Genomic DNA, 27,940 nt, shown 5'->3' with positions numbered 1-27,940 from the left:
TCAGTAGTTGTGGCTCCCAGGTTCTGGAGTACAGGCTCAGCGGTTGTGGGGCACAGGCTTTGTTGCTCCACAGCATGGGGCTTCTTCCCAGATCAGGGATCAAACCTGTGTCTCTTGCATTGGCAAGTGGAGTCTTCACCACTGAGCCACCAGGGAAGCCCTTCCTTTTTTTTTGAAGTTGGGTGTTTGTGTCGTGAACTCCCAGCAATGGATTCCAGAGAGTATGGTACTTAACTTCTAGGTCATGCCCTTAAAAGAAAAGAGCATCTCCTGCCTCACTCCCACCTCACTCCTCCTCACTCTTCTGGGTTGATTGTCCTCCCCACTGCCACATTCTTGTGTTAAAGTCCTAGCCCCTCCTCCTCAGTACTCAAGAATGTGACCTTATTTAGAAATAGGGTTGTTGTAATTAATTAAGGTCACTGGGGTGGGCCCTCATGCAATATAACTGGTATCCTTACAAACAGGAAATTTGGGTACAGAAACAGGCACATGCAGAGAAAAGATGATGGGAAAAGACATGGGGAGACAAGGACCATCTGCAAGCCGAGGAGGTTGCCAGGAGCTGCTCCCTGCCCTCACAGACCCCAGAAAGACCCAAGAATACTGACACCTTGATTTCGGACTTCTAACCTCCAGAACAGTGAGAAAATAAATTCCTGTTATTTAGGTCATCCCGTTTATACTACTTTCTTATGACAGACCTAGCAAAATTACTGCAGCCTGGGGGTGGCCCCAACTCATGGTGGTGAACTATGGACAGGCTCCCCTGTGGACGAGAGGACCACAGAGAAACAAGGCAAATGACACCATGGAGCCACCACTTCAGCCTCGGACTGAAGGCTGTTTTTACACCTGGAGTGCTATGCGAGGAGAGAGAAACAAACTTCTGTCTAGTTTGGACTACTTTTGTTTCAGCATCTGAACCAGAATGTCAGCTAACAATGATTCCTAAACAGCCTGTTTACTGTAACTCTTAGCTAAGGGGAATGTTCTATTTTGGATGGAAGATATTTATAATTTGGGGTTGGAGGAGGGGAGAAAATGGGCACATTTACTCCTGTGAACTAAATACAGCCATTCAAGAACTTCCCTGGTCATCCAGTGGTTAAGACATCCAGTGCTTACAATGCAGGGGATGTGGGTTCGATCCCTGGTAGAGAAGTTAAGATCCCACATGCTGTGCAGTGCAGCCTAAACCAAACAACAAACAACAACAAAACAACTATTTAAAGGCTCGAAGTCAAAATTCTGTGAACTGGTCTCATGGCATTTCGTGGTTGATCAAAATGGTCTTGTCTAGAAGCTTTCTTCAGATAACTGGTTCTCACGCCACTCAAATGAATTCCTATACTAATTACTATTATTATTGTGTTTACTAACTATTATCCTCCTCCCCATTAGACCTTTCTTTCTTGTAAGTGTATTTTTTAAAAAAACATTTTACCCTCTGGTTTGAGCTTTGAACTTCATGGGGAACTGCCATGGATACGGCTTCTTGATCAGAATCCTAAATCAGCAGAATTTAGGCTGAGTCTGATAAAAAAAAAATAATCAAGTAATTATTGGGATTTTTATGTTCAGATGTATGACGCCATGTCAATGTCAATAAAAGATACTTGATTCGAGTATTTGGCTTTTATATAGTCAGAAATGAGATCTTCTCAAATTATTAAATAAGAAACAATTCCTCTTATTCCTCAGTGTCTTTCCTGACATTTCAAGATAATAGCAGTTTTTCAAATCTAAATATTGCATTAATCTTCACTCCATTTGGCTTCGGATATCCTGTCACTGAGGTTTTTGCCAGGCTTGGAATACCTGTGTTTGAAGTTAAGCAGTTCCCTTTTCCTCAGTTTCTCTCGGCCTTTTATATCAATAGCTCTCACTGTAGCTCTCGACCATATTTTCTACTAAAGCGTTTAAAAGAAGCTACCTCACCTGATTCCCAATCCTCAGTGTGTGTTCTTTAATTGTAGAATTTGTTGGACTTCCCTGTCAGTCCAGGTTTGATCCCTGGTTGAGGAACTAAAGTGCCACATGCAGCGGGGTGCAGTCAAAAATTAAAGAAAAAACAAAAAAGAAGAAGCATGAGACTTCCCTGGTGGTCCAGTGGCTAAGATCCCATGCTCCCAATGCAGGGGGCCTGGGTTTGATCCCTGGTCAGAGAACTAGATCCCACATGCTGCATCTGAGAATCCAAAAGCTGCAATTAAAGATCCTGCGTGCTGCAACTAAGACCCAGAATGCAACCAAATAAGTAAAAGAATAAATAAACATTTACAAAATACTTTAGGATTTGTTACCATTTTCTCTGATTACATTATCTCTTTTATATTCATTATCTACTGCTGCATAACCAATTGCCTCAGAATTTATGTTTTGACACAACACACCTCTATTATCTTACAGTATCTGTGGGTCAGTAATCCATATACAGCTGAGCTTGGTCTTGTGCTTCAGACTCTCTCAACAGGCTCAAACAAGGGTGTTCTGAGATGGCCTACACTCTGTCTGGGAAGTGTGTCTCTCTATCCACGGAATCTTCCAGGGAAGAATACTGGAGTGGGTTGCCAGTTCTTCCTCCAGGGGAGCTTCCCACCCCAGAGATCAAACCGGCATCTCCTGCATCTCCTCCATTGGCAGGCGGATTCTTTACCACTACCTTGGAAGCCCATTGCTAGATCATATGGTAACTCTTGGGATTTTTAATTTTTATTTTAATTTCTAAAGGAACCTCCACTGTTGTTTAATCGCTGAGTCATGTCCAGCTCTTGCAAACCCATGGACTGTGGCCAGTCAGACTCCTCTATCTATGGAATTTTCCAGGCAAGAATACTGGAGTGGGTTGCCATTTCCTTCTCTCTTTTAATTTTTTAAGGACCTCCGTTCTGTTTTCCACAATGGCTGCACCAATTTACATTTTCAACAACAGTGTAGGGGGTTCCTTTTTCTCCACATCTTCTCCATTAATGAATGTAACATTTTAAATCTATTCATTCTACTGTGGATGAGCACTTAGTTCTCATTTGTTGCTGTGAATATTCTTATGTATGTGCTTTGGTGAACATGTTTATTTAACTGGATATTGCTTAAGCATAGAATTTCTGGGTCATAGGGTAGGTATCTAGCTTTAGTAGATATTACTAGACAGTTTTCCAAAGTGATGTTATTAATTTACATCCCCACCAGCACACATGAGTCCCAACATTTAGCATCTTCTTTTTAATTTTAGCCATTTTGGTGAGTCCAGGGTAACTCTGAAAGCTGAGACTCAAATAGGAAGTCACCTCTTTTCTTCACCTCTTATAATTCCCAAGACCCCCACTTCCTCCTAAACCTAGCTTTTCTTGGTGATTATACAATTTGCCTTCAGTGTGGTCTGGGTTCAGCAAAGTCAACCTGTCAGAAGCCATTTCTTCTGCCCTATTTCCTTCTGCAGAGAAGGTTCTGTAATTCACTGATACAGAAAATTATGACCTGGGAGAAAGGTAAACAGAAATGGAGATAAAGTTCATTTTATGGGCAGGCTGATGTCAGAGCTAGAGAAGAGGTAAAAGACAAACATTCTGAGATGTAGAAAATCTTGAAAACAATGGAGCCCAGTAACACTGGGTTTAGTTATTGTCAGGTCCCAGGCCAGGACCCTGCAGCATTTAACCCTTAGTATCCCTCTCACTCTTCAGTAGAGGCTGGTCATTACAGGAATGCAGGCCTCTCGTGGTGTCTTATTTTCACAGTAATTGGCCAAACAAGTGGTCAGTTGCCTACATATTTTTTTTTTTTAGTACATATTTATTGAGTGCCTACTATGTGCTAAGCTCTGGATGAAGGAAGGGGATGTTTATTGTTTCGGTAGTTTTTGCAAAAGGAGCATAGCAACAAGATGGATAGACTACAATATGTTAAGTGATCCAATTATCTGTCAGTGAATTAAAAGAGCATAGTCATAGTATTGGGGAGAGAATAGGATGAACTTGGAATTCTCTTACGTTTACTACAGGGAACACCTGATTTTACAAAAATAAAAAAAGAAGAAAATTGCTACAATTGTTAAAAGAGCACCAGATCGGTTATATAAATTATGAAATGTGTCACAGTTCTATTTGTCCATGGATAGTGTAAAAATCCAGGGCTCACAGGGAGGCCTGGCCAAACCTGAGAAAGAAGTCAAATATCTAAAGCACACAAATAATGGAGAAAGTAGTTGTGTTTTATCAGGCTCAAGTTGTCTGAATAGGGAATTATGCAGGGTTCATTTTTTGAGAAGGATATTAAACTCTAGCACACAACTTGACCTGGCAAGCGAACAATACTTATGTAGTCAGGAGGGTAAAAGAGCCACTCATTGGTTGTGCTAGCTTCTTACTGTTGCATTAAAAAAGTTCTATGAACTTAACCACTTAAAAGAAGTGAAGTGAAAGTAGCTCAGTCGTGTCAGACTCTTTGCGACACTACAGACTGTAGCCTGCCGGGCTCCTCTGTTCATGGGATTCTCCAAGCAAGAATACTGGAGGGGGTAGACTATCCCTTCTCCAGGGGGTCTTCCAACCCAGGAATTGAACCGGGGTCTCCTGCATTGCAGGCGGATTCTTTACCAGCTGTATTACCAGGGAAGCCCACTTAAACCACACCCATTTAGTAGCTCAGAATCTGTAAGCCAGAAGTCCAAACGGGTGGTGTGACTGGGTTCTCTGCTTAGGGTAGCAGAAGGCTGAAATCAAGATACTGACTGGATTGCATTCCCTCTGGAGGCTCTGTGGGAGAATCTGCTGCAAGCTCATTCTTATTCCCGGCTGAATGAGGCTCCTTGTAGGTGGTGGTGGTGATGGTTTAGTCACCAAGTCATGTCCAACTCTTGTAACCCCATGGACTGTCACATGGGATCAGCAAGGCTCCTCTCCATGGGATTTCCCAGGCAGGGATTCTGGAATGGGTTGCCATTTTCTTCTCCAGAGGATCTTCTCGACCCTGGGATTGAACCCGGATCTCCTGCATTGCAGGAGGATTCTTTACCATCTGAATCACAAGGGAAGTTTCTATAGTTACAGGACTGAGGCCTCTATTTCTTTGCTATCTGTCAGCTGGGGCCCTCTTTTAGTAACTGCAGGCCGCCCACATTCCTTGGGACTTGGCCTTTCTCCTGTCCTTAAAGCCAATCGTGGCATATTGAATCCTTCTCATGTTTTGAAACTGACTACTCTGTCTCTGACCTATAGACTCAGTCTTATAGGGCTCCTGTGATTAAGTCATTCCCACCAGATAATCTCCCTATTTTACAGTCAACTGATTTGTTACCTTAAGTGCTCGGGCCTGGTGCACTGGGAAGACCCAGAGGGATTGGGTAGAGAGGGAGGTGGGAGGGGGGATCGGGATGGGGAATACATGTAAATCCATGGCTGATTCATGTCAATGTATGACAAGACCCACTGTGGTATTGTGGAGTGATTGGCCTCCAACTGGTGGAAATAAATGAAAAAAAAAAAAAAAAAAGTGCAACACCTAGATTAGTGTTTGGAAGGTATATGTATACCAGGGCAGGGAATTATAGGGGTCATTTTAGAAAATTTCCAGCTACAGAGTTTTCAATTTTAGAACCTATCTTAGATTCTAGGCTAGTGATTCCCAACTGGGGTTGAGAGTAAATTTACTCCCCTCTCCTAGAACATGTTTGGCAATATCTGGAGACAGCTTTGAATGTCATGTAGTGGATAGAGGTCAGAGATGCTGCTAATTCACCTATAAAGTATGGGAGAGTCACCATAGTAAAGAATTAGCAGCCAAAGATGTCAGTAGTGCTAGAGTTGAGAGACTCTTAAAGCATGAAAAATGATTATTATTTTAGTACAGAATTATAGTTACATTAAATGTAAAAATATAGGTGATATGACACAAAATAAAAGGATAGAAGGAAAAAAAGGAGAATGGGGTATTTACATTTTACATAAAGAGGAGACTGAAATTCTAGAATTAATGGACTAATGAAGGAAGGTGGGTATACTATTCAAATTATAAAGATAAAGAAAAATAACAGTGATAAAACTATCAAGATGAGGAGGGAGAAAGAAAGGGAAATAGGATGCAATGAGGAGACAATAGAAATTGCCTAAAATTGATAAATAAGTAATATTTTAAGTTTTCATTTGAAATTATGGAGGTAACCACTGATGGGGTTCAGAACACACTACCCCAAAACACGGCACCTTATATATTAAATATTTTAAGCTGAAGGAGTTCAAGAAAACAGCAGAGGCATGAAGATCTTTCTGACCTTCCCCCATCTTTCCTCCCTGAAACAGGTCATAAAACCTTCAGGTGACAGGTATTCTTCCTATATGTGCAGGAGATGAGCAGCCTTATCTCTGAAGATAAAGGGACATAAAGAAGAATCCTAACAAACAGGTCTTCCTGGTGGCTCAGACAGTAAAGCGTCTGGTCTGCCTGAAATGCGGGAGACCCTGGTTCGACCCCTGGGTTGGGAAGATCCCCTGGAGAAGGAAATGACAACTCACTCCAGTACCCTTGTCTGGAAAGACCCATGGACAGAGGAGCCTGGTAGGCTACAGTCCATGGAGTCACAAAGAGTCAGACGCGACTGAGCGACTTCACTCACTCTCAACAAACAGGTCTTGCTAACTTTCCCCAAGCTGGCCACACTGCCTTCATGTTCTTTGATCTATCACATTTATTCCGATGAATGACTACCCATTCGCCATCAAACTCGGCATAAAACTACTCAGGTTTGCTTTTTTGGGTTTTTATTTCCTTTTGAAGGTTCTCATGTCACACAAAATGTATATTAAATAAAGGTATAGGCTTTTCTCCCATTAATCTGTGTTTGTCAGTTGAATTTTCAGACACAGTTGGGAAAAATAAGAAGGTGGAAGAAAAGGTTTTCTTCCCACACACCACCAGAAGAACAAAACTTAAAAAGTTTAAAAGAAGTCGCATCAAAGAAGCAGGTCTGGGAAGAGAGAGGACAGAGAAAGAGGATGTTATTGTTCATGATAAATTTCTGCTGCACTTTTTTTATTTTTTACTACACACTTGCATTGCTTTAATAAAAATGTAATCTAAAAAAACCTTAGAGGGTTAACCTAGGTGATCTACTCATAGTGCAGTATTGGTGACACAGTAATGTTTAAATAAGCACATATGATACCCTGTCAAATGGAATTTCTTTAAGAAGCTGTTCTCCCTTATAGAAAGTTTCATTTATTTGCATTGCAGTAAAATAAAAATTCTAAAATATAGCATAAAACTTACTGTCCTAATAGCTACAAAAAAGTATGTAGAATTCTGGATCTGGACTGGAAGGAAAACAAAACTGAAAATAGTTCAAGTTTGTTGAGAGGATTAGACGCCAATGTTTTCATTTTAGCTTTTCATTAATGTTGTTCATTATTTATTAATAGTATTATTCCCTATGTTATGATTAATTAATTAGATCAATTAATTGACTTTTAAGTTACTCTCAAGTTATTATTTTATTATTTTAAATTTAATGTAACCTAGACAGCATATTAAAAAGCAGAGACATTACTTTGCCAACAAAGGTCCATCTAGTCAAAGCTATGGTTTTTCCAGTAGTCATGTATGGATGTGAGAGTTGGACTATAAAGAAAGCTGAGCGCCAAAGAATTGATGCTTTTGAACTATGGTGTTGGAGAAGACTCTTGAGAGTCCCTTGGACTGCAAAGAGATCAAACCAGTCAATCCAAAAGGAAATCAATTCTGAATATTCATTGGAAGGACTGATGCTAAAGCTGAAACTCCAATACTTTGGCCACCTGATGTGAAAAACTGACTCATTTGAAAACACCCTGATGTTGGGAAAGATTGAGGGCAGGAGGAAAAGAGGACAACAGAGGATGAGATGGTTGGATGGCATTACCAACTCAATGGACATGAGTTTGAGTAAACTTCAGGAGTTGGTGATGGACAGGGAAGACTGTCATGCTGTAGTCCATGGGGTCACAACAAGTTAGACACGACTGAGAGACTGAACTGAACTGAGATTTAATGTAATTACATTACATTATTTAATTTTTAATTTACAATACATTAATTAATATTATATTTACATTACAAATTTAATGTGAGTTTTTTAAGTTTTTAGAACCTGAAACTTGAAGACACTTGGATGATAGGACTATGAGATCAAAAAAGAGTATTTAGTGTTACAGTCTGAATCTTTGTGTCCCCCGACTTGGGTTCGATCCTTGGGTTGGGAAGATCCCCTGGAGAAGGGAATGGCAACCCAGTCCAGTATTCCTGCTTGGAGAATCCCATGGACCGAGGATCCTGGCGGGCTACAGTCCATGGGGTCACAAAGAGTCGGACACGACTGAGCAACTTAAACTAAAAAAATCTCGTATGTTGAAATCTTAATCCCCAAAGTGGATGGTATTAGTGGGTGGTGTCTTTGGGATTCCTGCCCTGTAACAGAGGGTCCAGAGGGCCTCCGGTCTTCTCCACCACGTGAGGACACAGAGACGGGGTAGTCAGCAGTCTTCAGCTCCGAAGACAGCCCCCACACCCAGACACTGAATCTGCCTCACCACCATCCTGGACTTCCCCACCCCCAGAACTGTGAGAAGTAAATGTCTGCTGACTATAAGTCCCTCAGTCTGTGGTATTTTATTAAAGCAAGTGGAACAGACTAAGCTATTTAGGAATCATTTTCCTCAGGATTACCCATTTTATCGTATTAAAAAGCATGATGGAATTGAGTGGGGGAAAAGCCTGTATTTTTGGACAAAATCTGTCTTTAAGTTGGAAAGAAGACACTAGTGAGGGAGATTTTGCAAAACAAAGGCCATGAACAGTGTGCAATTTCCTTCACTGCCTTAACTCAATAAAATCTCCTTCATTGTGCTTAACTCAATAAAATCGGGTTGGGGCACTTTCTAATTTATGAAGACGGTTTTTGCCAGGATCAGGGTCACCAAGGCCAGGAGCAACGTTCTTCATTCTAGACCCAGGTAAAACTGTCCGCAGGCATCCCTGGCCCTTTTGGAGCACCAGAGGCACAGATCTTTACCTGCAGTCCTCCTCTGCACCTCCAGGTAGGCGCACAGCTTCTGGGGCCCACTGCTGGGGTGATGGGAGAACAGGAGACCTGGAGACGTGGGCGCAAGGCTTGTCCCTGCCACTTACCATGTGCCCTTGGGGAGGTCATTTTACCCCATAAGCCTCTGATTTCTTCATTCAAAAATTAGAAATACCGGGATCGGGTAGAGAGGGAGGTTGGAGGGGGGATCGGGATGGGGAATACATGTAAATCCATGGCTGATTCATGTCAATATATGACAAAAACCACTACAATATTGTAAAGTAATTAGCCTCCAACTAATAAAGATAAATGAAAAAAAAATTAAAAAAATTAGAAATACCAATACAAAGCTCACTGATGCTAAATTAGTGTTCATGAGGAACATTAGACCGACTGTCGTTTGGTGATAGCTTTAGCTTATATCAGGTTCAGCACCTCTGGGTCATCCTGGCACCGCCACTGCCTGGGGGTGGCCCAGAGGAGAGCCAGACTTCTGATGCTTGGCTGAGTGCACGCTCTGCTCCTGCCATCTGGTGGCTGTTGACGAAAACTACCTCTTATTCTACAGCCTCTGTGAGCAAGGAAGCCAAAGGATTAGCAGAACCTTGGGGATCGACCCACAAGGCGTGGTAAAGGTGTGTTAGGAATGAAAGGATGTAGGCTCCTTGTTTAGGAAACTGTGAAATCATTTCACACAGGACCCATCTCTGGACCCCTGACAAGTCTGCTCCAACAATTGACTGTAGGAGGCAGGTGGCTCCCAGAGCAAACCAGGCTTTTTTTTTTTTTTAAGTGTCAGAATTTGTCAATCCAAAGTCTTCTGTGTAAAAAATGAACTTCACTGTTCACAAACTCTAAATAGTGCACTAGGAAATATACAAATTCACATAGGAAGAATTCTTACCAAAAATGCTAAATCTGAATGTGATCCTGAAAAGTAAAGTTGTTAGTTACTCAGTAGTGTCTTTGCGACCCCATGGACTGTAACCCGCCAGGCTTCTCTGTCCATGGGATTCTCCAGGCAAGAATACTGGAGTGGATTGCCATGGCCTCCTCCAGGGGACCTTCCCAAGATGGTAAAGAATCTGTCTGCAATGCAGGAGACCTGGGTTCAATCCCTGGGTCGAATATATATGTTTATATTTCATATATACATTCATATATTAGAATATGAACATATATATGATTATAGAATATGAACATATATATTATATCATATAGATGATTAAACTGCCGCCTTTTTAGGTATAAAGCTGATGGCATGATTCTATAGAAAATATCTTTGTTCTTGACGGATGTCAAGTTGAAACACTAAAAAAAATTTAGGAGTGACGTGTCATGATGTTTGTAACTTGTTTTCAAAATGGTTCAGGAAAAAATTTGTAACTTTGTATATATAATGCTTTATATATACATGTACAAGGAGAGAAGAGAGAAAACAACAAATATGGCAGAATATTAAGAACGATTAATCTAGGTAAAGGCATGCAGATGTTCGCAGTACCACTCTTTCAACTTCTTTGCAGATTTGGAAAACGTCCTAGTAAAAAAGTTGGAGAAATTAGATCTGTATGCTGCTCCTCAAATATTATGTGAAGGTAAGTATTCTCTTTTCACTTCATTTTTTCAGTTGAGTATATTATTGGCGATGTTTGCATCTGTATAATTATCCCCTTGAAAAATATATTTTGTTTTGCCCTGTTTGCTCCCAATAAGGAACATTCGCATGATACTTTTATAACCAGCCACGGCCAAGTTCCCTCAGGACTCATCTGTGTAGCTTCATCTGTACCTTCTCTAATAAGGCGTTTTATGGCCATGTGTTTCCTGTCTTTCCTGACGCGCCCCTTGACTGTTCCTCCTCCCATGGTGTCTCTTCTTATGGCAAATGTTGCCTTTAGTCTCTTTCTTGGCTGCTTGTTCTTTCATCCACTGCTTAATAACGTGATTGTGCGGGCTGACACAGACTCTTCTGCGCTTGACATGAAGGCTGGCAAGAAGGGAAGAAAAAAAAATCACTGATAGACGGGACAAGTAAGTAACAACTTAGTGAACTTGTAGGCAGTTCCCACTTGGGGACGGTGTATGTCTGGACACAGACTGAATCCTAAAGCTGAGGACCACAAGGATGAATCTTTAGTACAGCGCTGCCTGTGGTCCCTCGGACATCCAAAGAAAATATTAAAAGGAGCAGCAGGAGGAATTGGAGGAGGAGGAGGAAAAGGGAGATGGGGAGAGGTAGGAGGAGGGGGAAAGAAGAGGAGGGCAGTGAAAGAAGGGAGAGATGGAGGGAGAGAAACCATGTGAAAACAATTCTCTGTCCTGACTCCAAGCACTCAACAAAAAAAACCAATGACTTCCTCATTGCCCACCTTAAACACATCCTCCTCCATGAGGTTTTTCTAGATCCTCTCAGCTAAAAGCCTCTTTTTTTCTTTCAATCTCTGTGACCCTCAGTTACCTGTCTTCTGGCACTTAGTTTTTGCCATCTTTTATCTGAGTAGTTGTTTCAGACTCTCTTCTTTTTCTGTGGTGTTATGCTCCTCGAAGGGAGAATAGTCTGGAAGTATCTTGAAAAGGCCTTGTTCACAGCAGGAATTCAATAATTACTTGTAGATATGAGGTGAAAAATGTTCAAAATAAGGACAATCTGGTTGTGTTTCAACAAAACAATCTTTCTATAATATATATTTGTACCATGTCTCAGAATTTGTTCTCGTTTTCATTTTTCTATATGAAATGTTGACACTGGCATAGGAGAATCCTAGAACACCATTCACAATTTCTGGTAACCCTAAGAATTTCTTGTTACAATAGACATGACTTTTAATTCCCCATCAGATGCCATCCAGCTCTTATTAACTGTTACAAATCCTGCTGGTTATACATATACAATATTTCTGTATCTGGATAAATGGAAACCCTTCACCCTTCTCTTTGGGAAAAAAACCAAGTGGGGATAGAAAGTAGGCTGCTGTTTCTCCAGATGACCCAAGAGGAAACATCAGCTAATGTGGGGACTTCTGAAATGGGATGAAAAGTTGGGAAAGGCTTGAATACACTTGAGCATAATAAAGCCAGCATGTGGGATTATTAACTTAAAAGAAGTGAGGCATCTTAATAGGAGGCATCTTAATAACATCTCTAAGTGTATTAGATTGAGAGGTCTTCAAAAGAAAAGCTAATTCTCCCTGTGGCCCATTGGCTTGCCTTAAGCTATTACAGGAGAAAACTTGGCTATAGCACTAACATGGAGAACAAACAAAACAACAAAGAAAGAGCTGAAGTTCCTACCCTTTCCAAAGGACTAAATTCTCTCCTTACCCTGTGGTGTCAGCAAGAATCCCAGCAGACACTCAGGGGAGAAGGACCCCACTGACGGCCAGATAAGCCCGTCGGCTGCAAGGGAGAGAACTAGGACTCAATGCCAGCATTGCTTGGGGAGTGAAAGGCCCCAGGCAGGGGCACTGGCCCTGGGGCTACAGGAGAGACCTGGATGGGGAATGCAGACAGAGGATCCAGGCAGGAGGGAAGCACAGGAACACAGCAACACCTGCCATGTAGGATTTCAAAGGCATGCTCAGTGGGGCCTCAAACCCTCAATGTAATACAAGCAGAAAAATCAGCTGCCAAAACATAGTGCTCAGACCCAAGATGTGCTGGTGTTTTAAAACCCTTAAATTTAAAGATTGCTTAAACCTATACTTGTATCACACGTGTCTCCACCAGGATAAGGGGGTAGCCTTTTTCACACTCCCTGCCCTCCTCCAATTCCATAATATTCTGGTGGGCACTGAGCCCCTCAGTTGTGAATTTCTAGGTGAAGAGATTGATGCTAGGAAACCACGAGGCTGATCTCTCGATTTTTCTTTTTTTACACATAAGAGTAGCTAGTGACAGTCCAGTGGATTTTGAAGGAAGGCCCTGCATAGATTATAACTATAATTGATCCCTAAACTTTATTTCTTTGCCCATTTCTCTAAGTACAATAGCCTTTCAACAACCATTTTTGAAAAAATACTCAAGCCTCCCAAACAACTTTATTCAATAATTCTAAATTTTCTTCCTAACAGATGACGTCTATGTGATTCAAGAAAACTCAGCCCTCTTCCCAAGATATACACCTTTGTGTTTTGTTTATGTGTAGAAAGAGCTAGAAACTCTTTAGTGAAGTCACTGTAGACAAATTTTAAACAAGCAGGCTGCTGTCTCAGACATCAGCTATTACAGTGATTGTGTAAAGGGTGTGAAAAGAAAGGACCTATTTCTAGGCAGAAAAGGACAATGAAATAAATTTAGTGAAATAAATTTAACTCACTGTGAGTTAAGTTGTATTAGTTAATTGAGATTAATAATGCATACTATTTCGGAATTGCCATTTCAATGCTTGCAATGGTTTCTGCATCTGAAACACTTATCTCAAACCTTATAGTCTTTGTACATATTCAAAGTCAAGGGAACTAATGTGCAAGAAGAGCAAATTAAAATTGAGATGACATACCACTAAACACACTAAACTAAAATTAGGAAGACTGGGGGCACCAAAAGTTGGAAAACGTTTAAAAAAACAACATAGTTAAGGGACTACATTTTGGATAAGTAAAAACATGTTCTGTAGTAAAACAATTTGGAAACAGAGAACATTTAACTTTTTATGTCGAATGTAAGGAAACACAAAAGAGATGATTTATCATGTAATCATGTAACTTATGATTACAAAATAAGACATAGTCCAATTTCATCTTACTTGAGAAGTAACCATCTTACCAAGTCATAAGCACTCTATATCTTTCAATGTCTTATCAGCACAGAGGTGTCAATTTATAAAACTGTACTTGAATGAAGTTTTTTTAGATTCAAATGATTGGCTTCATAGTTTCCCTTTAACTAAAATTGAGTCCTTTTTAAAATGCTTTTGATCATATTTTCCATTGTTGAAGTGAAAACTTGTATCGTTTCTGTTCCTATAGAGAATCACCTTCTGTTTTCATTTGTTTTTTTCATTTTAATCTTTTTCCACTCAGAACGTCCCTCGTTTGGCTGAGGAAAGTCATGCACATTGTCTGGTGACTAAAAGTATTTCGCCTTCACCAGAGCACTGCAGTGCAGGATGCGGAGGGCTAACGTGGGGCTCTGGACATCCTCTCCTCTCTTGTTCAAATAATGATCTGTATGTTGGGGAGCAGGCAGAGTCTCCCCAACCTATGGTTCACTAGTGGAGAAATGGTCATTCAGAAGGTTTAGCCCTCCTGCCAAAGAGCACTCACATGACAGCAGCCAAGTCACAATCCCCATCAGCTCTCTGGATGCGACATGTCGTCACTCTTTCCAGAAGCCTTCTGGAAATATGATGTGAAACCTCGGTGCAGCAGCTGGAGGCAATGGGAAGTATGGCTAAAAGAAGAAAAGAAAGAAATGTGAAATCGTATGGTTTATAGAACACATGTTGTTCAGTCGCTAACTCAGGTCCAACTCTTTGCGACCACCATTGACAACTCTGTCGTCCTCTTCTCCTCCCACCTTCAATCTTTCCCAGCATCAGGGTCTTTTCCAATGAGTCAGTTCTTCATATCAGGTGGCCAAAGTATTGGAGTTTCAGCTTCAGCATCAGTCCTTCCAATGAATAGTCAGGACTGATTTCCTTTCGAATTGACTGGTTTTATCTCCCTGAAGTCCAAGGGACTCTCAAGAGTCTTCTCCAGCACCATAATTTGAAAACATCAGTTCTTCGGTGCTCAGCCTTCTTTACGGTCCAACTCTCACATCTATTCATCACTACCATAGCTTTTCTTATGGTTTTACCATAGGAAAAGCCATAGTTTTGACTATATGAACCTTTGTTGGCAAAGTAGTATCTCTGCTTTTTTATATGCCATCTAGGTTTGTCATAGCTCTTCTTCTAAGGAGCAAGCATCTTTTAATTTTGTGGCTGCAGTAACCATCTGCAGTGATTGTGGAACCCAAGAAAATAAAATCTGCCACTGTTTCCACTTTTTCCCCATCTATAGAACACTGGCCTGGCTTTATCTTGGAGACTCCAGAGAAACAGAATGTTAACCTGCTTGAAGGAGGAGCAATCACTTACTGGGGGCTTTGTGTACACAGACCACAGAGCAGGACACACCTCCACCTTCCAGAACTCACACTGTATTTTGGGGAGATAAAACTAAGCACAAACAAAGACATAAAGCAAGGGAACATGAGGGTAGTGGTGTTGCGACTGGACTTGCTTAAAGAAGCAAGATTGATAGAGTGTCCCAAAAACTCACAGGGGACCAACCACATGGGTCCCTGGAGCAGGTTTGAAATTAACTGCCCAGGAAGGACTTAACTGAATCTTTGAGGATTTGGAGGGATGGCAAAAGATGGAGACTTGTCCAGGCTAAATGAAGTGCACGGTCAAGAGTTCTGAGATAGGAAAGTACAGGGCACACTTAGGGAATACAGAAAAAGAGACCTCTTTGTCTGAACTAAGCTACTGGGAAGCTGATTGATGAAGGATATGGTTCAAAAGATAGACTGACATCACACCATTGACGCCTTGAATGTTAGTCTAAGGAGGTTTATCTTTTTTGAAATGGAGTCCACTAAAGATCGAGAAAAGAGAAGGGTTTTGGAAAACTTTGTCTTGCAGTGATGAGCAAGTAGGGATAAGTGGGGTGTGATTAGGGCAGGAAGTCAAGTTAGGAGAAACTTATGTGACCCAGATAAAAGGAGAAAAGGGCAACACAAATATGAAAGGAAACCTAGTCCCCTACTAAAATGTATATCTGCGAATTCCTCCTGCACATGCTACCTACACACAGTATTCTATGCTCCGCATTCCTCCAAGTGGGTAATACATTTTTTAAAAAGTTAGAAATTATGGCTGCAGGTGGCAGTCTTAACAGACAGAAGTTAGCCCCTAAATTAGGATTAAAATCCCTCAGTGGTGTCAGCTCTAAGCCACAGAGGTCTCTCATCTTGGGACAAGAAGAGATTATTAGTGAAAGAAATCAGGTTTAAAAAGCCATATATGGTATGATCCCATGTATATGAAATGTCCATAGACAAATCCATAAAGACATAAAGCAGATTAGTGTTTGCCAGGGGTGGGGGTAGGAGGGAATGGGGAATGACTGCTAACAGATACAAGGTCTCTTTAAGGGGTGATGAAACAGGCTGAATTTAGATAGCAGTAATAGTTGTACAATTCTGTGAATATACTAAAAATCACTGAATTATATACTTTCTTTGTTCATTTTTGTTTTTGTTTTGGCTGTGCCTCACAGCTTGCAGGATCTCAGTTCTCCCACCAGGAACTGAACCCAGATCAAGGCAGTGAAAGCCCTAAATCCTAACCACTAGGCCACTGGTGAACTCTCTACATTAAATGCCATTTTTTCTTGGCCACTCTGAACTGTGAAGCAAGGCCCATGACAGTAAAGCACTGAATCTTAACCACTGGACTGCCAAGGAATTACCTATTTCAATTTTTTTTTTTTTTAAAGGGCAATGGGAGAACAGAACACTGGTTCTCCTCACATTTATTAATGCATTGATTTCCTGAAACTAATAGTTCCTTTCTTTAGCTACACTGTGCTGCTATTCTCCAAGTAAAGTTGTTTTAATACCCCAAACAAGGTTTTGGGCTTATTCATGTAACTATCCATTCATTCACCCATCTTACTATATAAGAATTATTATGTGAATTCTTATAAATGAAATACTATCTATAGATGTGTCTCCAAGTTCTTTTATATTGAATCAGTATGTCAGACCCTGGGAGTAGAAAAATGAACAGTTACTATTACACAGAACCCTCTATTAGTTGTCACAACTCTTTGTGACCGCATGGATATAGCCCACCAGGCTCCTCTATCCATGGGATTCTCCAGCTAAGAATACTGGAGTGGGTAGCCATTCCCTTCTCCAGGGAATCTTCCTAACCCAGGGATTGAACCTGGGCCTCCCACATTGCAGGCAGATTCTTTAGCATTGAGCCACCAGGGCAGCCCCAGTTGTGACCCAGACAACTATAAAATCTGCAAAACTAAACAAATGGGACCTAATGAAACTTAAAAGCTTTTGCACTACAAAGGAAACTATAAGTAAGGTGAAAAGACAGCCCTCAGATTGGGAGAAAATGATAGCAAATGAAGAAACAAAGGATTAATCTCAAAAATATACAAGCAACTCCTGTAGCTCAATTCCAGAAAAATAAATGACCCAATCAAAAAATGGGCCAAAGAACTAAACAGACATTTCTCCAAAGAAGACATACAGATGGCTAACAAACACATGAAAAGATGCTCAACGTCACTCATTATCAGAGAAATGCAAATCAAAACCACAATGAGGTACCATTACACGCCAGTCAGGATGGCTGCTATCCAAAAGTCTACAAGCAATAAATGCTGGAGAGGGTGTGGAGGAAAGGGAACCCTCTTACACTGTTGGTGGGAATGCAAACTAGTACAGCCGCTATGGAAAACAGTGTGGAGATTTCTTAAAAAACTGGAAATAGAACTGCCATGTGACCCAGCAATCCCACTTCTGGGCATACACACTGAGGAAACCAGATCTGAAAGAGACACGTGAACCCCAATGTTCATCGCAGCACTGTTTATAATAGCCAGGACATGGAAGCAACCTAGATGCCCATCAGCAGATGAATGGATAAGGAAGCTGTGGTACATATACACCATGGAATATTACTCAGCCGTTAAAAAGAATTCATTTGAACCAGTCCTAATAAGATGGATGAAACTGGAGCCCATTATACAGAGTGAAGTAAGCCAGAAAGATAAAGAACATTACAGCATACTAACACATATATATGGAATTTAGAAAGATGCTAATGATAACCCTATATGCAAAACAGAAAAAGAGACACAGAAATACAGAACAGACTTTTGAGCTCGGTGGGAGAAGGTGAGGGTGGGATATTTCAAAAGAACAGCATGTATACTATCTATGGTGAAACAGATCACCAGCCCAGGTGGGATGCATGAGACAAGTGCTTGGGCCTGGTGCACTGGGAAGACCCAGAGGAATCGGGTGGAGAGGGAGGTGGGAGAAGGGATCGGGATGGGGAATACGTGTAAATCTATGGCTGATTCATATCAATGTATGACAAAACCCACTGAAATGTTGTGAAGTAATTAGCCTCCAACTAATTTAAAAAAATAAATAAATAAAGGTACCCATCACTTTAAAAGAAAAAAAATCTGAAATGGACTTTTAAAAGCTATGTGGGAATTAAGAATCATAGGTGAACTTGTGTGTTTAAGAATTCAAGTTATCTGAATGCTGACATCAATTAAAAGCACAGCTTTAACCCAGAAAAGCACCGGGGACCTATATGTACTTAACAAACTGGATGACATTTCTCAGATATAAAGGCAAGATGGGCTCACCTGGAGATCACTTAACCTATCAGATTAACTATCAAAAGACTAGAGGCAGGCAAGCATACTTGGTGTTTGTAGGTGTGACTGGTGCCCTAGGGAGGTACCTGGAAATACAATAGGCCAAGAAAGACAGAATCCTTTGAAGAGTACACAAGTTAGGCAATGAAGCTTGTGGGATGGTTAGGACTAGGGCGAAGGTAAGATTCTTGTAGATAACATCACCCCCCAGAGGTTTTCTCATGCAACTTCCTGTCAGAATATTTCCATTTTTAAAGAACAGTCTGTGCTTCCCTAGCAGTCCAGTGATTAAGAATCTGCCTTGCAATGCAGGGTACACTGGTTTGGTTAGATCCCCGGTATGGGAAAATCCTATGTTGCCATAGAGCATCTAAGCCCAGGAGCCACAGCTACTGAGTCAGTATTCTAGAGGCTTGGAGCCATGCTCCACAGCCAGAGGCCAGCACACCACGAGAGAGCAGCCCCAGCTCATCAGAACTGCCTGCACACAGCAACGAAGACCCAGTGCAGCCCCCGAAAAGAACCATCAGGAATGTCCTCTGATTTCAATAATTAATATAACTATAAAATCATTTTTATTTTTTCATTTTTATATTTTTGCATCTATACTCATAAACAAGATTAGTCTATATTTTAATCCCCTGAAGTCATCCTTGAATGTTTTGAGTGTTAACATTACATTAATCACCAACAATGCATCAGTTAGCTTTCTCTATTTTTCTATTATTTGGAAAAGTTTGTGTAAGACAAGAATTGAGGTACCTGTGCTTTCACTGTTTGGTAAAACCTCTAAAACCAGCTAGGCCTGGTGTCTATCTGAAGAAAAGATGCTCAACTCTGACTTGGTTTCCTTAAGAGTTACGTGTTTATTTAGATTTTCTATAACTTCAATCAATTTTGATAGCTTTCTAAGAATTTGTCCATTTCATCTACAATTTTTAATATTTTGTCTCTGAAAGAATTCAGAACACGTGACCCCAAAGTATTCCATTCTGGCATGTTAATTATTTTAAGTTAAAGGCAGAAAAACAGCAGATGCAAAAAGGGCACGCTGACCTTCCTAAAAGAAGATACAAAACTTCCAAGTAAAAGGTACTCTCCCTGCACCTGGGGAAGAAAGAAATTTTCAGCATTTTCCAAACTATTGGGTGAAATGAGATGGTGTCTCCATGAGACATGAAGTTGCAGCCAAGGAAAATCTGTACAAACTTTGTTAAACTAACCCTTATCTTCCTCGTCGCTTTCCCATGTTTAACTGCCTTACCTCAAGTTCGTTTTCTCACATTTTCACAAATTACCACTTTGTCCAACTTTATATAAAAGCCATGACTCAAACTGCTTCTTTGAGTCTTCATTTCCTTGTGAAGGCACCCATTAAATAAACTTGTATGCTTTTTTCTTATTAATCTGTCTTTTGTTATAGGGGTCCTAGTAAAGAACCTAGAAGGATGGAACGAAAGTTGTTTTTTCCTCTCCCCTACATTACACCATTATTTGTAGTTAAGAGTTCTTTTTCCATTATATAGAGTTTTGAATAGGCAGCTCCTGTGCAAAGTAACCGTTTAAAAACTTTGATCTAAATAATAATGTATTTATAAATTTACAAATACTATTTGCTCAGAAACTAAAAAAATACCTTCAACTCAGGCTAAATGCGAATCACAAAATATTAATTCTGGAAAATAATGGAAATGGTATTTATTATAATGGTGGGACAGAGCTAAGTCTAGCATAAGTGCATTTATTTAAAACACAAACAGGATAAAATAATTGAGTGCCAACCACAAATTGGCACCTGCCATGGGTGCTTGCCATCTCCCTCTGCAAGGATTAAATCCTGTTGGACTGCAGCTGCTGACCTCCAACACCCCTTGAAGGAGTTCAGGGGGGAGAGCAGAAATGAGGCACTCCGCTCCAGGAAACTGGCAGGACAGGTCTTCAGACAGATATTCTCAGGAACTGATTTTATGAGTGCAATTCTTGTAGATCCTCCTGTCTAGAAAAGCACTAAAATTCTTCATGGTGATGATTGTTTCTCACGTCTAGCAGAAGTTGCAGGAGTCCAGCAGAAATTTTCCACAAAACTATGTACTTGATTGCATGTAGTCCGCCTTTACCAAAATCACATACAGACTCTCTTTCCCCGACCTCTTTGGAACAGTTTCTCAGAGCTAGCTGAGGTGCTGTCTCCCAGGGTACAGTCCTCATACTGTCCCACATAAAACTTAACTGGCAACTCTCACGGTTTGCATTTTCTTCAGTTGACAGGTGTTCCACTCACGTCCCTAGAAAAGGAAAATCAGAGGAAAAACTAAAACAAAAATGGGGAAAAGACACAAGCAGAACGGTGTCCCAGCCTTGACGGCTGTCCCAGCACACGCATCTGTAGGCGAGGGCGCCACGGGTCGGGAGACTCGGTGCTGCAGCGGAGGGCCCAGCTCACGGAAGGGGAGAAGCGGCGCGGAGCGCCAGCCCTGGGCAGCGGGTGGTGCTTGCAGCTCGTCTGGGCCCCGTCCGGCCGCTTTTCAGGCTCTGCGGCTGCGCAACCTGCTGGGCGGCTTTCTGTCTCAGCCCGCGTTTGGGAGAGCACTGGGAGCGGAGCCCCGGTCAAGGATAACAAGGACTGCGCCTGGAGGAGGGTGGCATCCTGCGACCGGCGAGGCTACTCACAGGCCCACGGACGCCGGGCAGCGCGAGCCTGCTCCGCCGCCGCGATCCCCGGGAACCTCAAGCACCTGCGCCCTCCGCCGGGACTTCGCCGCCTCTGCCCCGCAACTCCAGGGGACGCGTTTCGGCGTCCCGGCAGCCCTTCCTGGAGCTGAAGAGGAAAGCAGATGTGTTGGGCATATCTTTCCCACCTCCGTTAGTTTTGTTGTTGTTGTTGTTATTGTTGCTTGATCTACCCGTTTCTGATGCACGCAGGTTAAAAAAAAAAATCTTACACTGTTGTTGAGATTGTGTCAGGTTTGGTGTTTTTGTTTGTTTCGACAGTCTTCTTTTACAGGACATCGCTTGGGTTCAAATGCAAACGAATACCCTCCTCACCGGGGTCCGCATCTCATTTAACCATCATTTACCATTACCCAAGCCAGAAACTTGTATATCATGGCCTCTTCCTGCACTCCACAGCCAGTCATAAACACCTGTAAATTTTACTCCCTGGACATTTCTCAGATTTGTCTTCCTGCTTTTCGTCCCTGTTATCACTGCCCAAGTTCCAGACCTCATCAGTTTGAACTACTGAGCATCCCAGTTGCCTCCTTGCTCCCAGTCTTGCCCTTTCCCCCCATGGATCTGAGGTCTTATGGTACCATGTGCTTTTCTGGTTTTATATATTTTATATATGTATAAATTTTAGGGTTTATATGACTATGCCTTTTGACTGTGAACTCCCTCAGCATATATTTATGCCCACACCACATAGCACAGCGCCTGGCATTAGTGCTTTTCCTTTTTTTTTTTTTCTTTTCCTTTTTTAAAAAATAAGTTTTTGGTCAAGGTCTTATGTCCCAAGTGTCCTAAAACTGCACAGTGCTTTTTAAAAAACATACCATCCTCCCACCCTCAAGTAATTAGGGGTTAATTCAATATGACAAATCATTTGTATTGTATTTAATATTTTAAAGATGGTGTTACTAGTATCTCATTAAAAGCATTATCTTTTACTATAGTGTTATTGCCAATGTTCCTGTTGCTTTGGGGTTGTCATTGTTGTTTCCAGTATTAAGTGTCAGAGAGTTGAATGGTTAATTTGCTACAAGTCTCTGATTTGACTTTATGTCTGTGATCCAATTTTGGTCACTAAGAGAAGGCTTTAACTATTTCCTTACTCAAGACTTTATAAGACCAACAGTAAAACACTGCAAATTCGTGATATAACAATTAGATTCTGAGCTTTAAGGATTCTGTTACTGTAGAGAGGTGACCCAGCTTCCTCTCTTACTTAGATGTATGGCTACTCAAAGTGTGGTTCTCAGAGCTATGGTATGGTGTCCCCTGGGGGTTTATTAGAAATGCAGTTTGGAAAACACCAATACAAGTAACACTTTAGAGAACACAGTAGAATGGAAACAGAGCAAAGGTACATGCCATTGTTAGAGAAATATTCCCAGGATAAAGCTGAAAATGATAAGAAAGATTTACTTGGCTTCTGTCAGTATCTCAAGTCTACAAGTACAATTTAAAAATGGCAATAGGTATAAAATTTTTTTAAGTGAAAGAAAAAAAAAACAGAATGACAGCACTTAAATGTTCCAATTATAGTCAGTTGGGGACACATTTCCCCTTCTACTGAATTTCATACTTTAATGGGGCCAAATCATACGTCAAATACCTACAAACAAAGGTGTCCACTGCTATACCACATAGGCAAGGACTCACTAAGCCATGATGCATGAAACTGCTGTGTCCAAATAAAGTCCTCCCAGATACTTCTTGGAGCCCTGAGATGATGTTTGTGTAACAGGGAATGAATGAAAGTTGGACACAACTTGGTGACTGAACAACAACAAATATATTTTATATATATATATATATTTATATATATATATACACATATATACGGGGACTATGCCTGGTTTATGTTTATACATCAAGTGATGTAGTAAAATAATTTAAATGTCATCATTAAGAATAAAGAGAATTTTTTCTTTAAAGGAGTCCATATATGACTGAAATTTGAGACAGTTGCTACTGTATTATAAGAAGTCACTCTGCTTCTCTAAATATAGAAAAGAACATTAAAAAAAAACCAAATATGAGGGAAGTTTAAGAGGGAGGAGACATATGTAAGCCTATGTCTGATTTATGCTGATGTGTGGCAGAAACCATCACAACATTGTAATTATCCTCCAATTAAAAATAAAAGTAAATTAAAAACAGAACAAAACACACTGAAGGGCAAACTTGAAGAGAAACCAAAGTTACTGGGCATGTCATGTCTGGCCTCTTGGGGACCACTCCTGGTAAAATGGAGAGTCCCAGTTTACAAGCACAGATGTATATTCTTGGCAACCCTCTGTAGTGAATCTGCTATAACTGAAACAAACAAAAGATGAAGTTTTCTTTCAGGATTCAAGCAGCAAGTCCCTAGCACATATCTCTAATCAGGAGCCATCCTACTCTGAGAAGGCAGATTATCAGAAGAAACTTGAAGAAAGCCAATTTGGGACTCAATGAAGCAAAATCCCCCAACTTGTATCTGCTGGACAAAGTGGACATTTAGTCTTTAATGTAAAATAAAAACAGTAAGATCCACAAACCCTGGATTGTGGCTTCAAAGAATCTGGCTTTTTGCCATTGAATAATAGACATTTTTATGGAGTCAGAATTGATTTCTGGGAATTGGCAGCCACCTCATTGCGGGTGGAGTATGGCCCTATCTTTGGGTAGAATCCAAGGCTTTTAATTATGGGTAAGTCAACCGCTTTCTGATTTATACAGAACATTTGGTGAATGCCAGTTACTAAGCCATCACGTCAAGATGGCCACTGTAGGCACCATTAAGATAATGGAACATTTAATGCCTTACGAAACAAAACATATTTTCCAAGTCTCAGACCGGCACAGACCACTTCCTTATTTCCCTGAGCCCAAGACAATAGCCATAGGGAGTGTTCACCTCCCTTCCTCCCATCCTGACCTTCCTCCCAGCCTGCATTCCTTACAACCTCCACAGGGCACTTGAGACACACAGACCCTTGAATGGAAGCTTCCTACAAAAAGCACTGGACAGTGACTGCAGTCATGAAATTAAAAGACGCTTGCTCCTTGGAAGAAAAGCTATGAAAAAACTAGACAGCATATTAAAAAGCAGAGACATCATTTTGCCGACAAAGGTACAACTAACAAAGCTACGATTTTTCTAGTAGTCATGTATGGATGTGAGAGTTGGACCATAAAGAAGGCTGAGTGCCGAAGAATTGATGCTTTTGAACTGTGGTGTTGGAGAAGACTTTTGCGAGTCTCTTGGACAGCACGGAGATCCAACCAGTCAATCCTAAAAAATCAATCCTGAATATTCACCAGGACTGATGCTGAAGCTGAAGCTCTAATACTTTGGCCATGTGATGTGAAGAACTGACTCATTGGAAAAGACCCTGATGCTGGGAAAGATTGAAAGTGGGAGGAGAAGGGGACGACAGAGGATGAGGTGGTTGAATGGCATCACCGACTCAACAGACATGAGTTTGAGCAAGTTCCAGGAGATGGTGAAGGACAGGGAAACCTGGCATGCTGCAGTTCATGGGGTTGCAGAGTCGGACACAACTTAGCAACTGAACAACAATATATATTGGGATGTACTTTTAAGGTTAACTTTTTATTAATACATGTCCCACCAAAAAAAGGAAGGTACATCACTTATTTCTAAACGGCAGAAACTTGGAGCTTCCCAGACAATGTGATTTTCCTGTGACCCAAACTGCGTTGGCTTCCCTGGTGGCTCAGATGGTAAAGAGCCTGCCTGCAATGTGGGAGACCCAGGTTCAATCCCTGGGTCAGGAAGATCCCCTGGAGAAGGAAATGGCAACAAACTCCAGTATTCTTGCCTGGAAAATCCCGTGGACGGAGAAACCTGGTGGGATACAGTCCCTGGGGTTGCAAAGAGTTGGACATGACTGAGTGACTAACACACAAACCACCTTAGGAGAAGCCCTGAGACTAACTCAGAACATTACAGTCACATCTCCTCAGCTCTTTCTTATCATCACCAAGTGTTCCTTTTCAAACACCCCAGTGTTTTGTTGTTCCACCCACTTTGCCAGAACTCATTCCCAAGCAGACCTTGGCCTTGGGTCTGGCAGGGCTTTCCTCATCACCCTGCCCCCTCCGCCTGCCCTTCCCTCCCGCCTCTCCTGGAGGAGTGCTGCTGCTGCCTCTGCCACAGGGAAGGCTAGAAACAGGCCAAGAAGCTGATGGGGGAGACATATACACCTTTGTTTCAAAGCTTCATGTGAAAAGAGAAAAAAAAAATCGCATTGCCAATACTAGGAATGAAGCTTTAGCTGGTAGACTTTTGGGAAACAACGGATCTGAGTCCTAAAATCTCAATGGTGAAATTTTCTGAAAAATTTACAGAAACATAAAATGAAAACCTTTTTGCCTTGATAAAATAGAAGGATAGAGATGAAGAACTGTGCTCATTAGTAAAGTTCTGCACATTGGGGTGCTATATTGGGAGTCCCTAAGCAAATGCCTACAGGAGCCAAGCAGTTAATAGGATGTTAATAGCCAAGCAGTTAATAGGATGTCCTTCTCTCTGTCCAGAGAAGGAAAGAGGCTAGTCTGCTTTAGCTGTTTGTTTGTTTGTTTGTTTAGCTTTTTATAGTGTATTGGGGTATAGCTGATTAACAAGCAATGTTGTGATAGTTTCAGGTGAATGGCAAAGGGATAGTATGCTCTATTCATTCTTGCCAGAGAAAGTGGAACCAGTGTTGCCAGACCTGATTTTTCAGGAGAAGCCCTAAAATCCAGTTTGTATGTGTGTACACACAACTATGTGTGTGTGAAACCATCAATTTAAAATGCTGCCTGAAGTTTTCAAAAAGCAGACCAAACAAAATTTACATTTTACCTCTGTTCTGAATTTAGAGAATCTATTCAGGGTAAAGTTTCAGAAAAGAAGATAGTGGAAAAGAGTCAAATCAGTCAAGTATTAAATACCTATATTTAGGGTTTCCTAAATACAGAAGAAAAGATTGCCTCCAGTCCAAACGCAGTTATAATCTTCATATAGATGCCAGCAACTCAAAATAGAAGTTCTCTCTGATATAATTTGTATGGTTCAAACTCCTTTTTCCTGAGTCCCTTTTGTAAGATCAGACTGAAGTTTTGGTTTTCAGTATCCATAGGGCTGACTTTGGTCTGAAAGCTTGCAACTTACGAAACCCTAAACCAGAGGTCAAGTTTATCTTTCTTGCAGGAATGTGCACACTTGTATTTAGACAGTTTAGCAGGTAGAGTGAGGGGGAGATAGCTGAAGACAGCCTTTAATAGGCTCTCGTTCAGCCTCTACTGGGGGATTTTCTAAGATAGTATCATCAAAAAAAGGAAGCACTGCTCAAAATTACACAGGTGGCAAATTACTGATATTCCTGTTCAAATGAGGTTCCTTTCTGAAATTGCCTCTTGGAGATGAGGGATTGAAATGTATGCCATTCTCATGGAGATAACTGGAAATTCCTGCCCCTAACTGCTGGCAGTATCTCTTTCCTTCCAGCTCCATCTTGGAAGGCAGAGCCCCTCCTTCCATTGTAGGCTGAGATAGCCGGACCCCCGACTCACCTTCCGAGGGGCGAAAAGCCGCACAGGCAGCCAAAGCCAGGAGGGCGAGTCCTGTCTGCTGCATTCCCATCTGCCCCCGAGTGCAACAGCAGCAGAGGCGAGGCAGTGAGATCAGGAAATGAGGCTAAAAGAGTCCTTGGGTGCAGAGAAAGAGCTTGGAGGAAAGCAAGCCAGAAAGCCCCGCCCTGGGAGGTGCCAGGGTACCTCTTTCTCATGTTTCTTTCCTTGAAACTGGGCTCTTTCTCAGGACCAGAGCTGTTTTCCACCACCTGGGGCTCAGGCGATGGCAGTGGTGATCTGCCATCTGGTGAGGTTCTTGTGAGTTTGGAAGTGTGCCCCAGAACTGGGGGACAATTAAAAAACACCTGCCTACATGAATTCCTGCACAGAGTTATAAATCAAAATTTTGGAGCAGAGGCCCAGTAATTTGAGTCTTAAGAAAAGCTCCATAGGGGATTCTGAGGGACACCTCTATTGAGAACCGCTCCATAAAGGAATCAGGGTTTTTAAGTAGCTTGTTGAAACTGAGCTTCTAGGGACAAAGGTGGCAAGTCATAAAAAGCATTATCTGGTGGAAAGATGGGAAAATTCAACTCCACTCTGGTCTTGGTTGGCAGCCAACGTGTTTCCAGTGAGGCTGTTAGCCTCACTATTTAGGAGAAAGGTAATATGACAGGTAGAGGGGCCATGCTTGATTTAAAAAAAAAAAAGAGCCCCAGCACAGGTGTGAGCAGCCAGGAGGAAGTATGGGATGGGGGGTTCTAGTCCAACTTTGTCACTAATCAGCTTTGTGAATAAAACTCTAGGGTAAACTGAGAGTGTTGGATTCTACTCCCACCTTTTCTACTCACTGGTTGTATAACTTCAGCAAATGTTCTTAACCTTTGTGTAAATAAGAAATCCACTGGATGATCTCTGAAGTCCTGCCAAGCTTCCTCTGACTGCACTGTGTCATGCGGTAGGCCCCCTTTTTTTATTAAAAATATTTATTTGGCTGTGCTGGGTCTTAGTTGTGGCAAATGAGGTCTAGGTCCCTGACTAGGGATCGAACCTGGGCCCCCTGAATTTGAAATATGCTAGTCCAAATTCACACAAGCTACAAGTGTAAAATACACACACAAAGTGTTAGTGGCTCAGTTGTATCCGACTGTCCGTGACCCTATGGACTGTAGCCCACCAGGCTTCTCTGTCC

General features: G+C 41.5%; 1 protein-coding gene across 3 annotated transcripts in view; it reads right to left on the bottom strand.

Moving 5' to 3' along the window:
• Window positions 1-26,916, bottom strand: part of CCL28 (C-C motif chemokine ligand 28) — a 32,787-nt gene extending 5,871 nt beyond the window's left edge. Inside the window, exons 1-4 of one of the 3 annotated variants that reach the window (XR_006337866.1) lie at window positions 26,749-26,916; window positions 14,323-14,449; window positions 10,848-11,045; window positions 1,448-1,536 (exon numbers count right to left, since the gene is read on the bottom strand). Coding sequence is in view for 2 of the 3 variants with exons in the window: in XM_043887829.1 (XP_043743764.1) it covers window positions 10,853-11,045; window positions 14,323-14,449; window positions 26,749-26,818 (390 nt within the window). In the remaining variant the exon portion in view is untranslated. Of the gene's footprint in view, window positions 1-1,447; window positions 1,537-10,323; window positions 11,046-14,322; window positions 14,450-26,748 lie in introns of those variants that run through there. The other 2 variants (XM_043887829.1, XM_043887828.1) reach the window with 2 other exon arrangements.
• Window positions 26,917-27,940: the final 1,024 nt, after the last annotated feature.

The sequence above is a fragment of the Cervus elaphus genome, chromosome 25 (assembly GCF_910594005.1).
Source record: "Cervus elaphus chromosome 25, mCerEla1.1, whole genome shotgun sequence".
Taxonomy (NCBI): Eukaryota; Metazoa; Chordata; class Mammalia; order Artiodactyla; family Cervidae; genus Cervus; species Cervus elaphus.
Note: the sequence above shows the minus strand (reverse complement) of the source record. Positions and strands in the feature narration are given on the sequence as shown.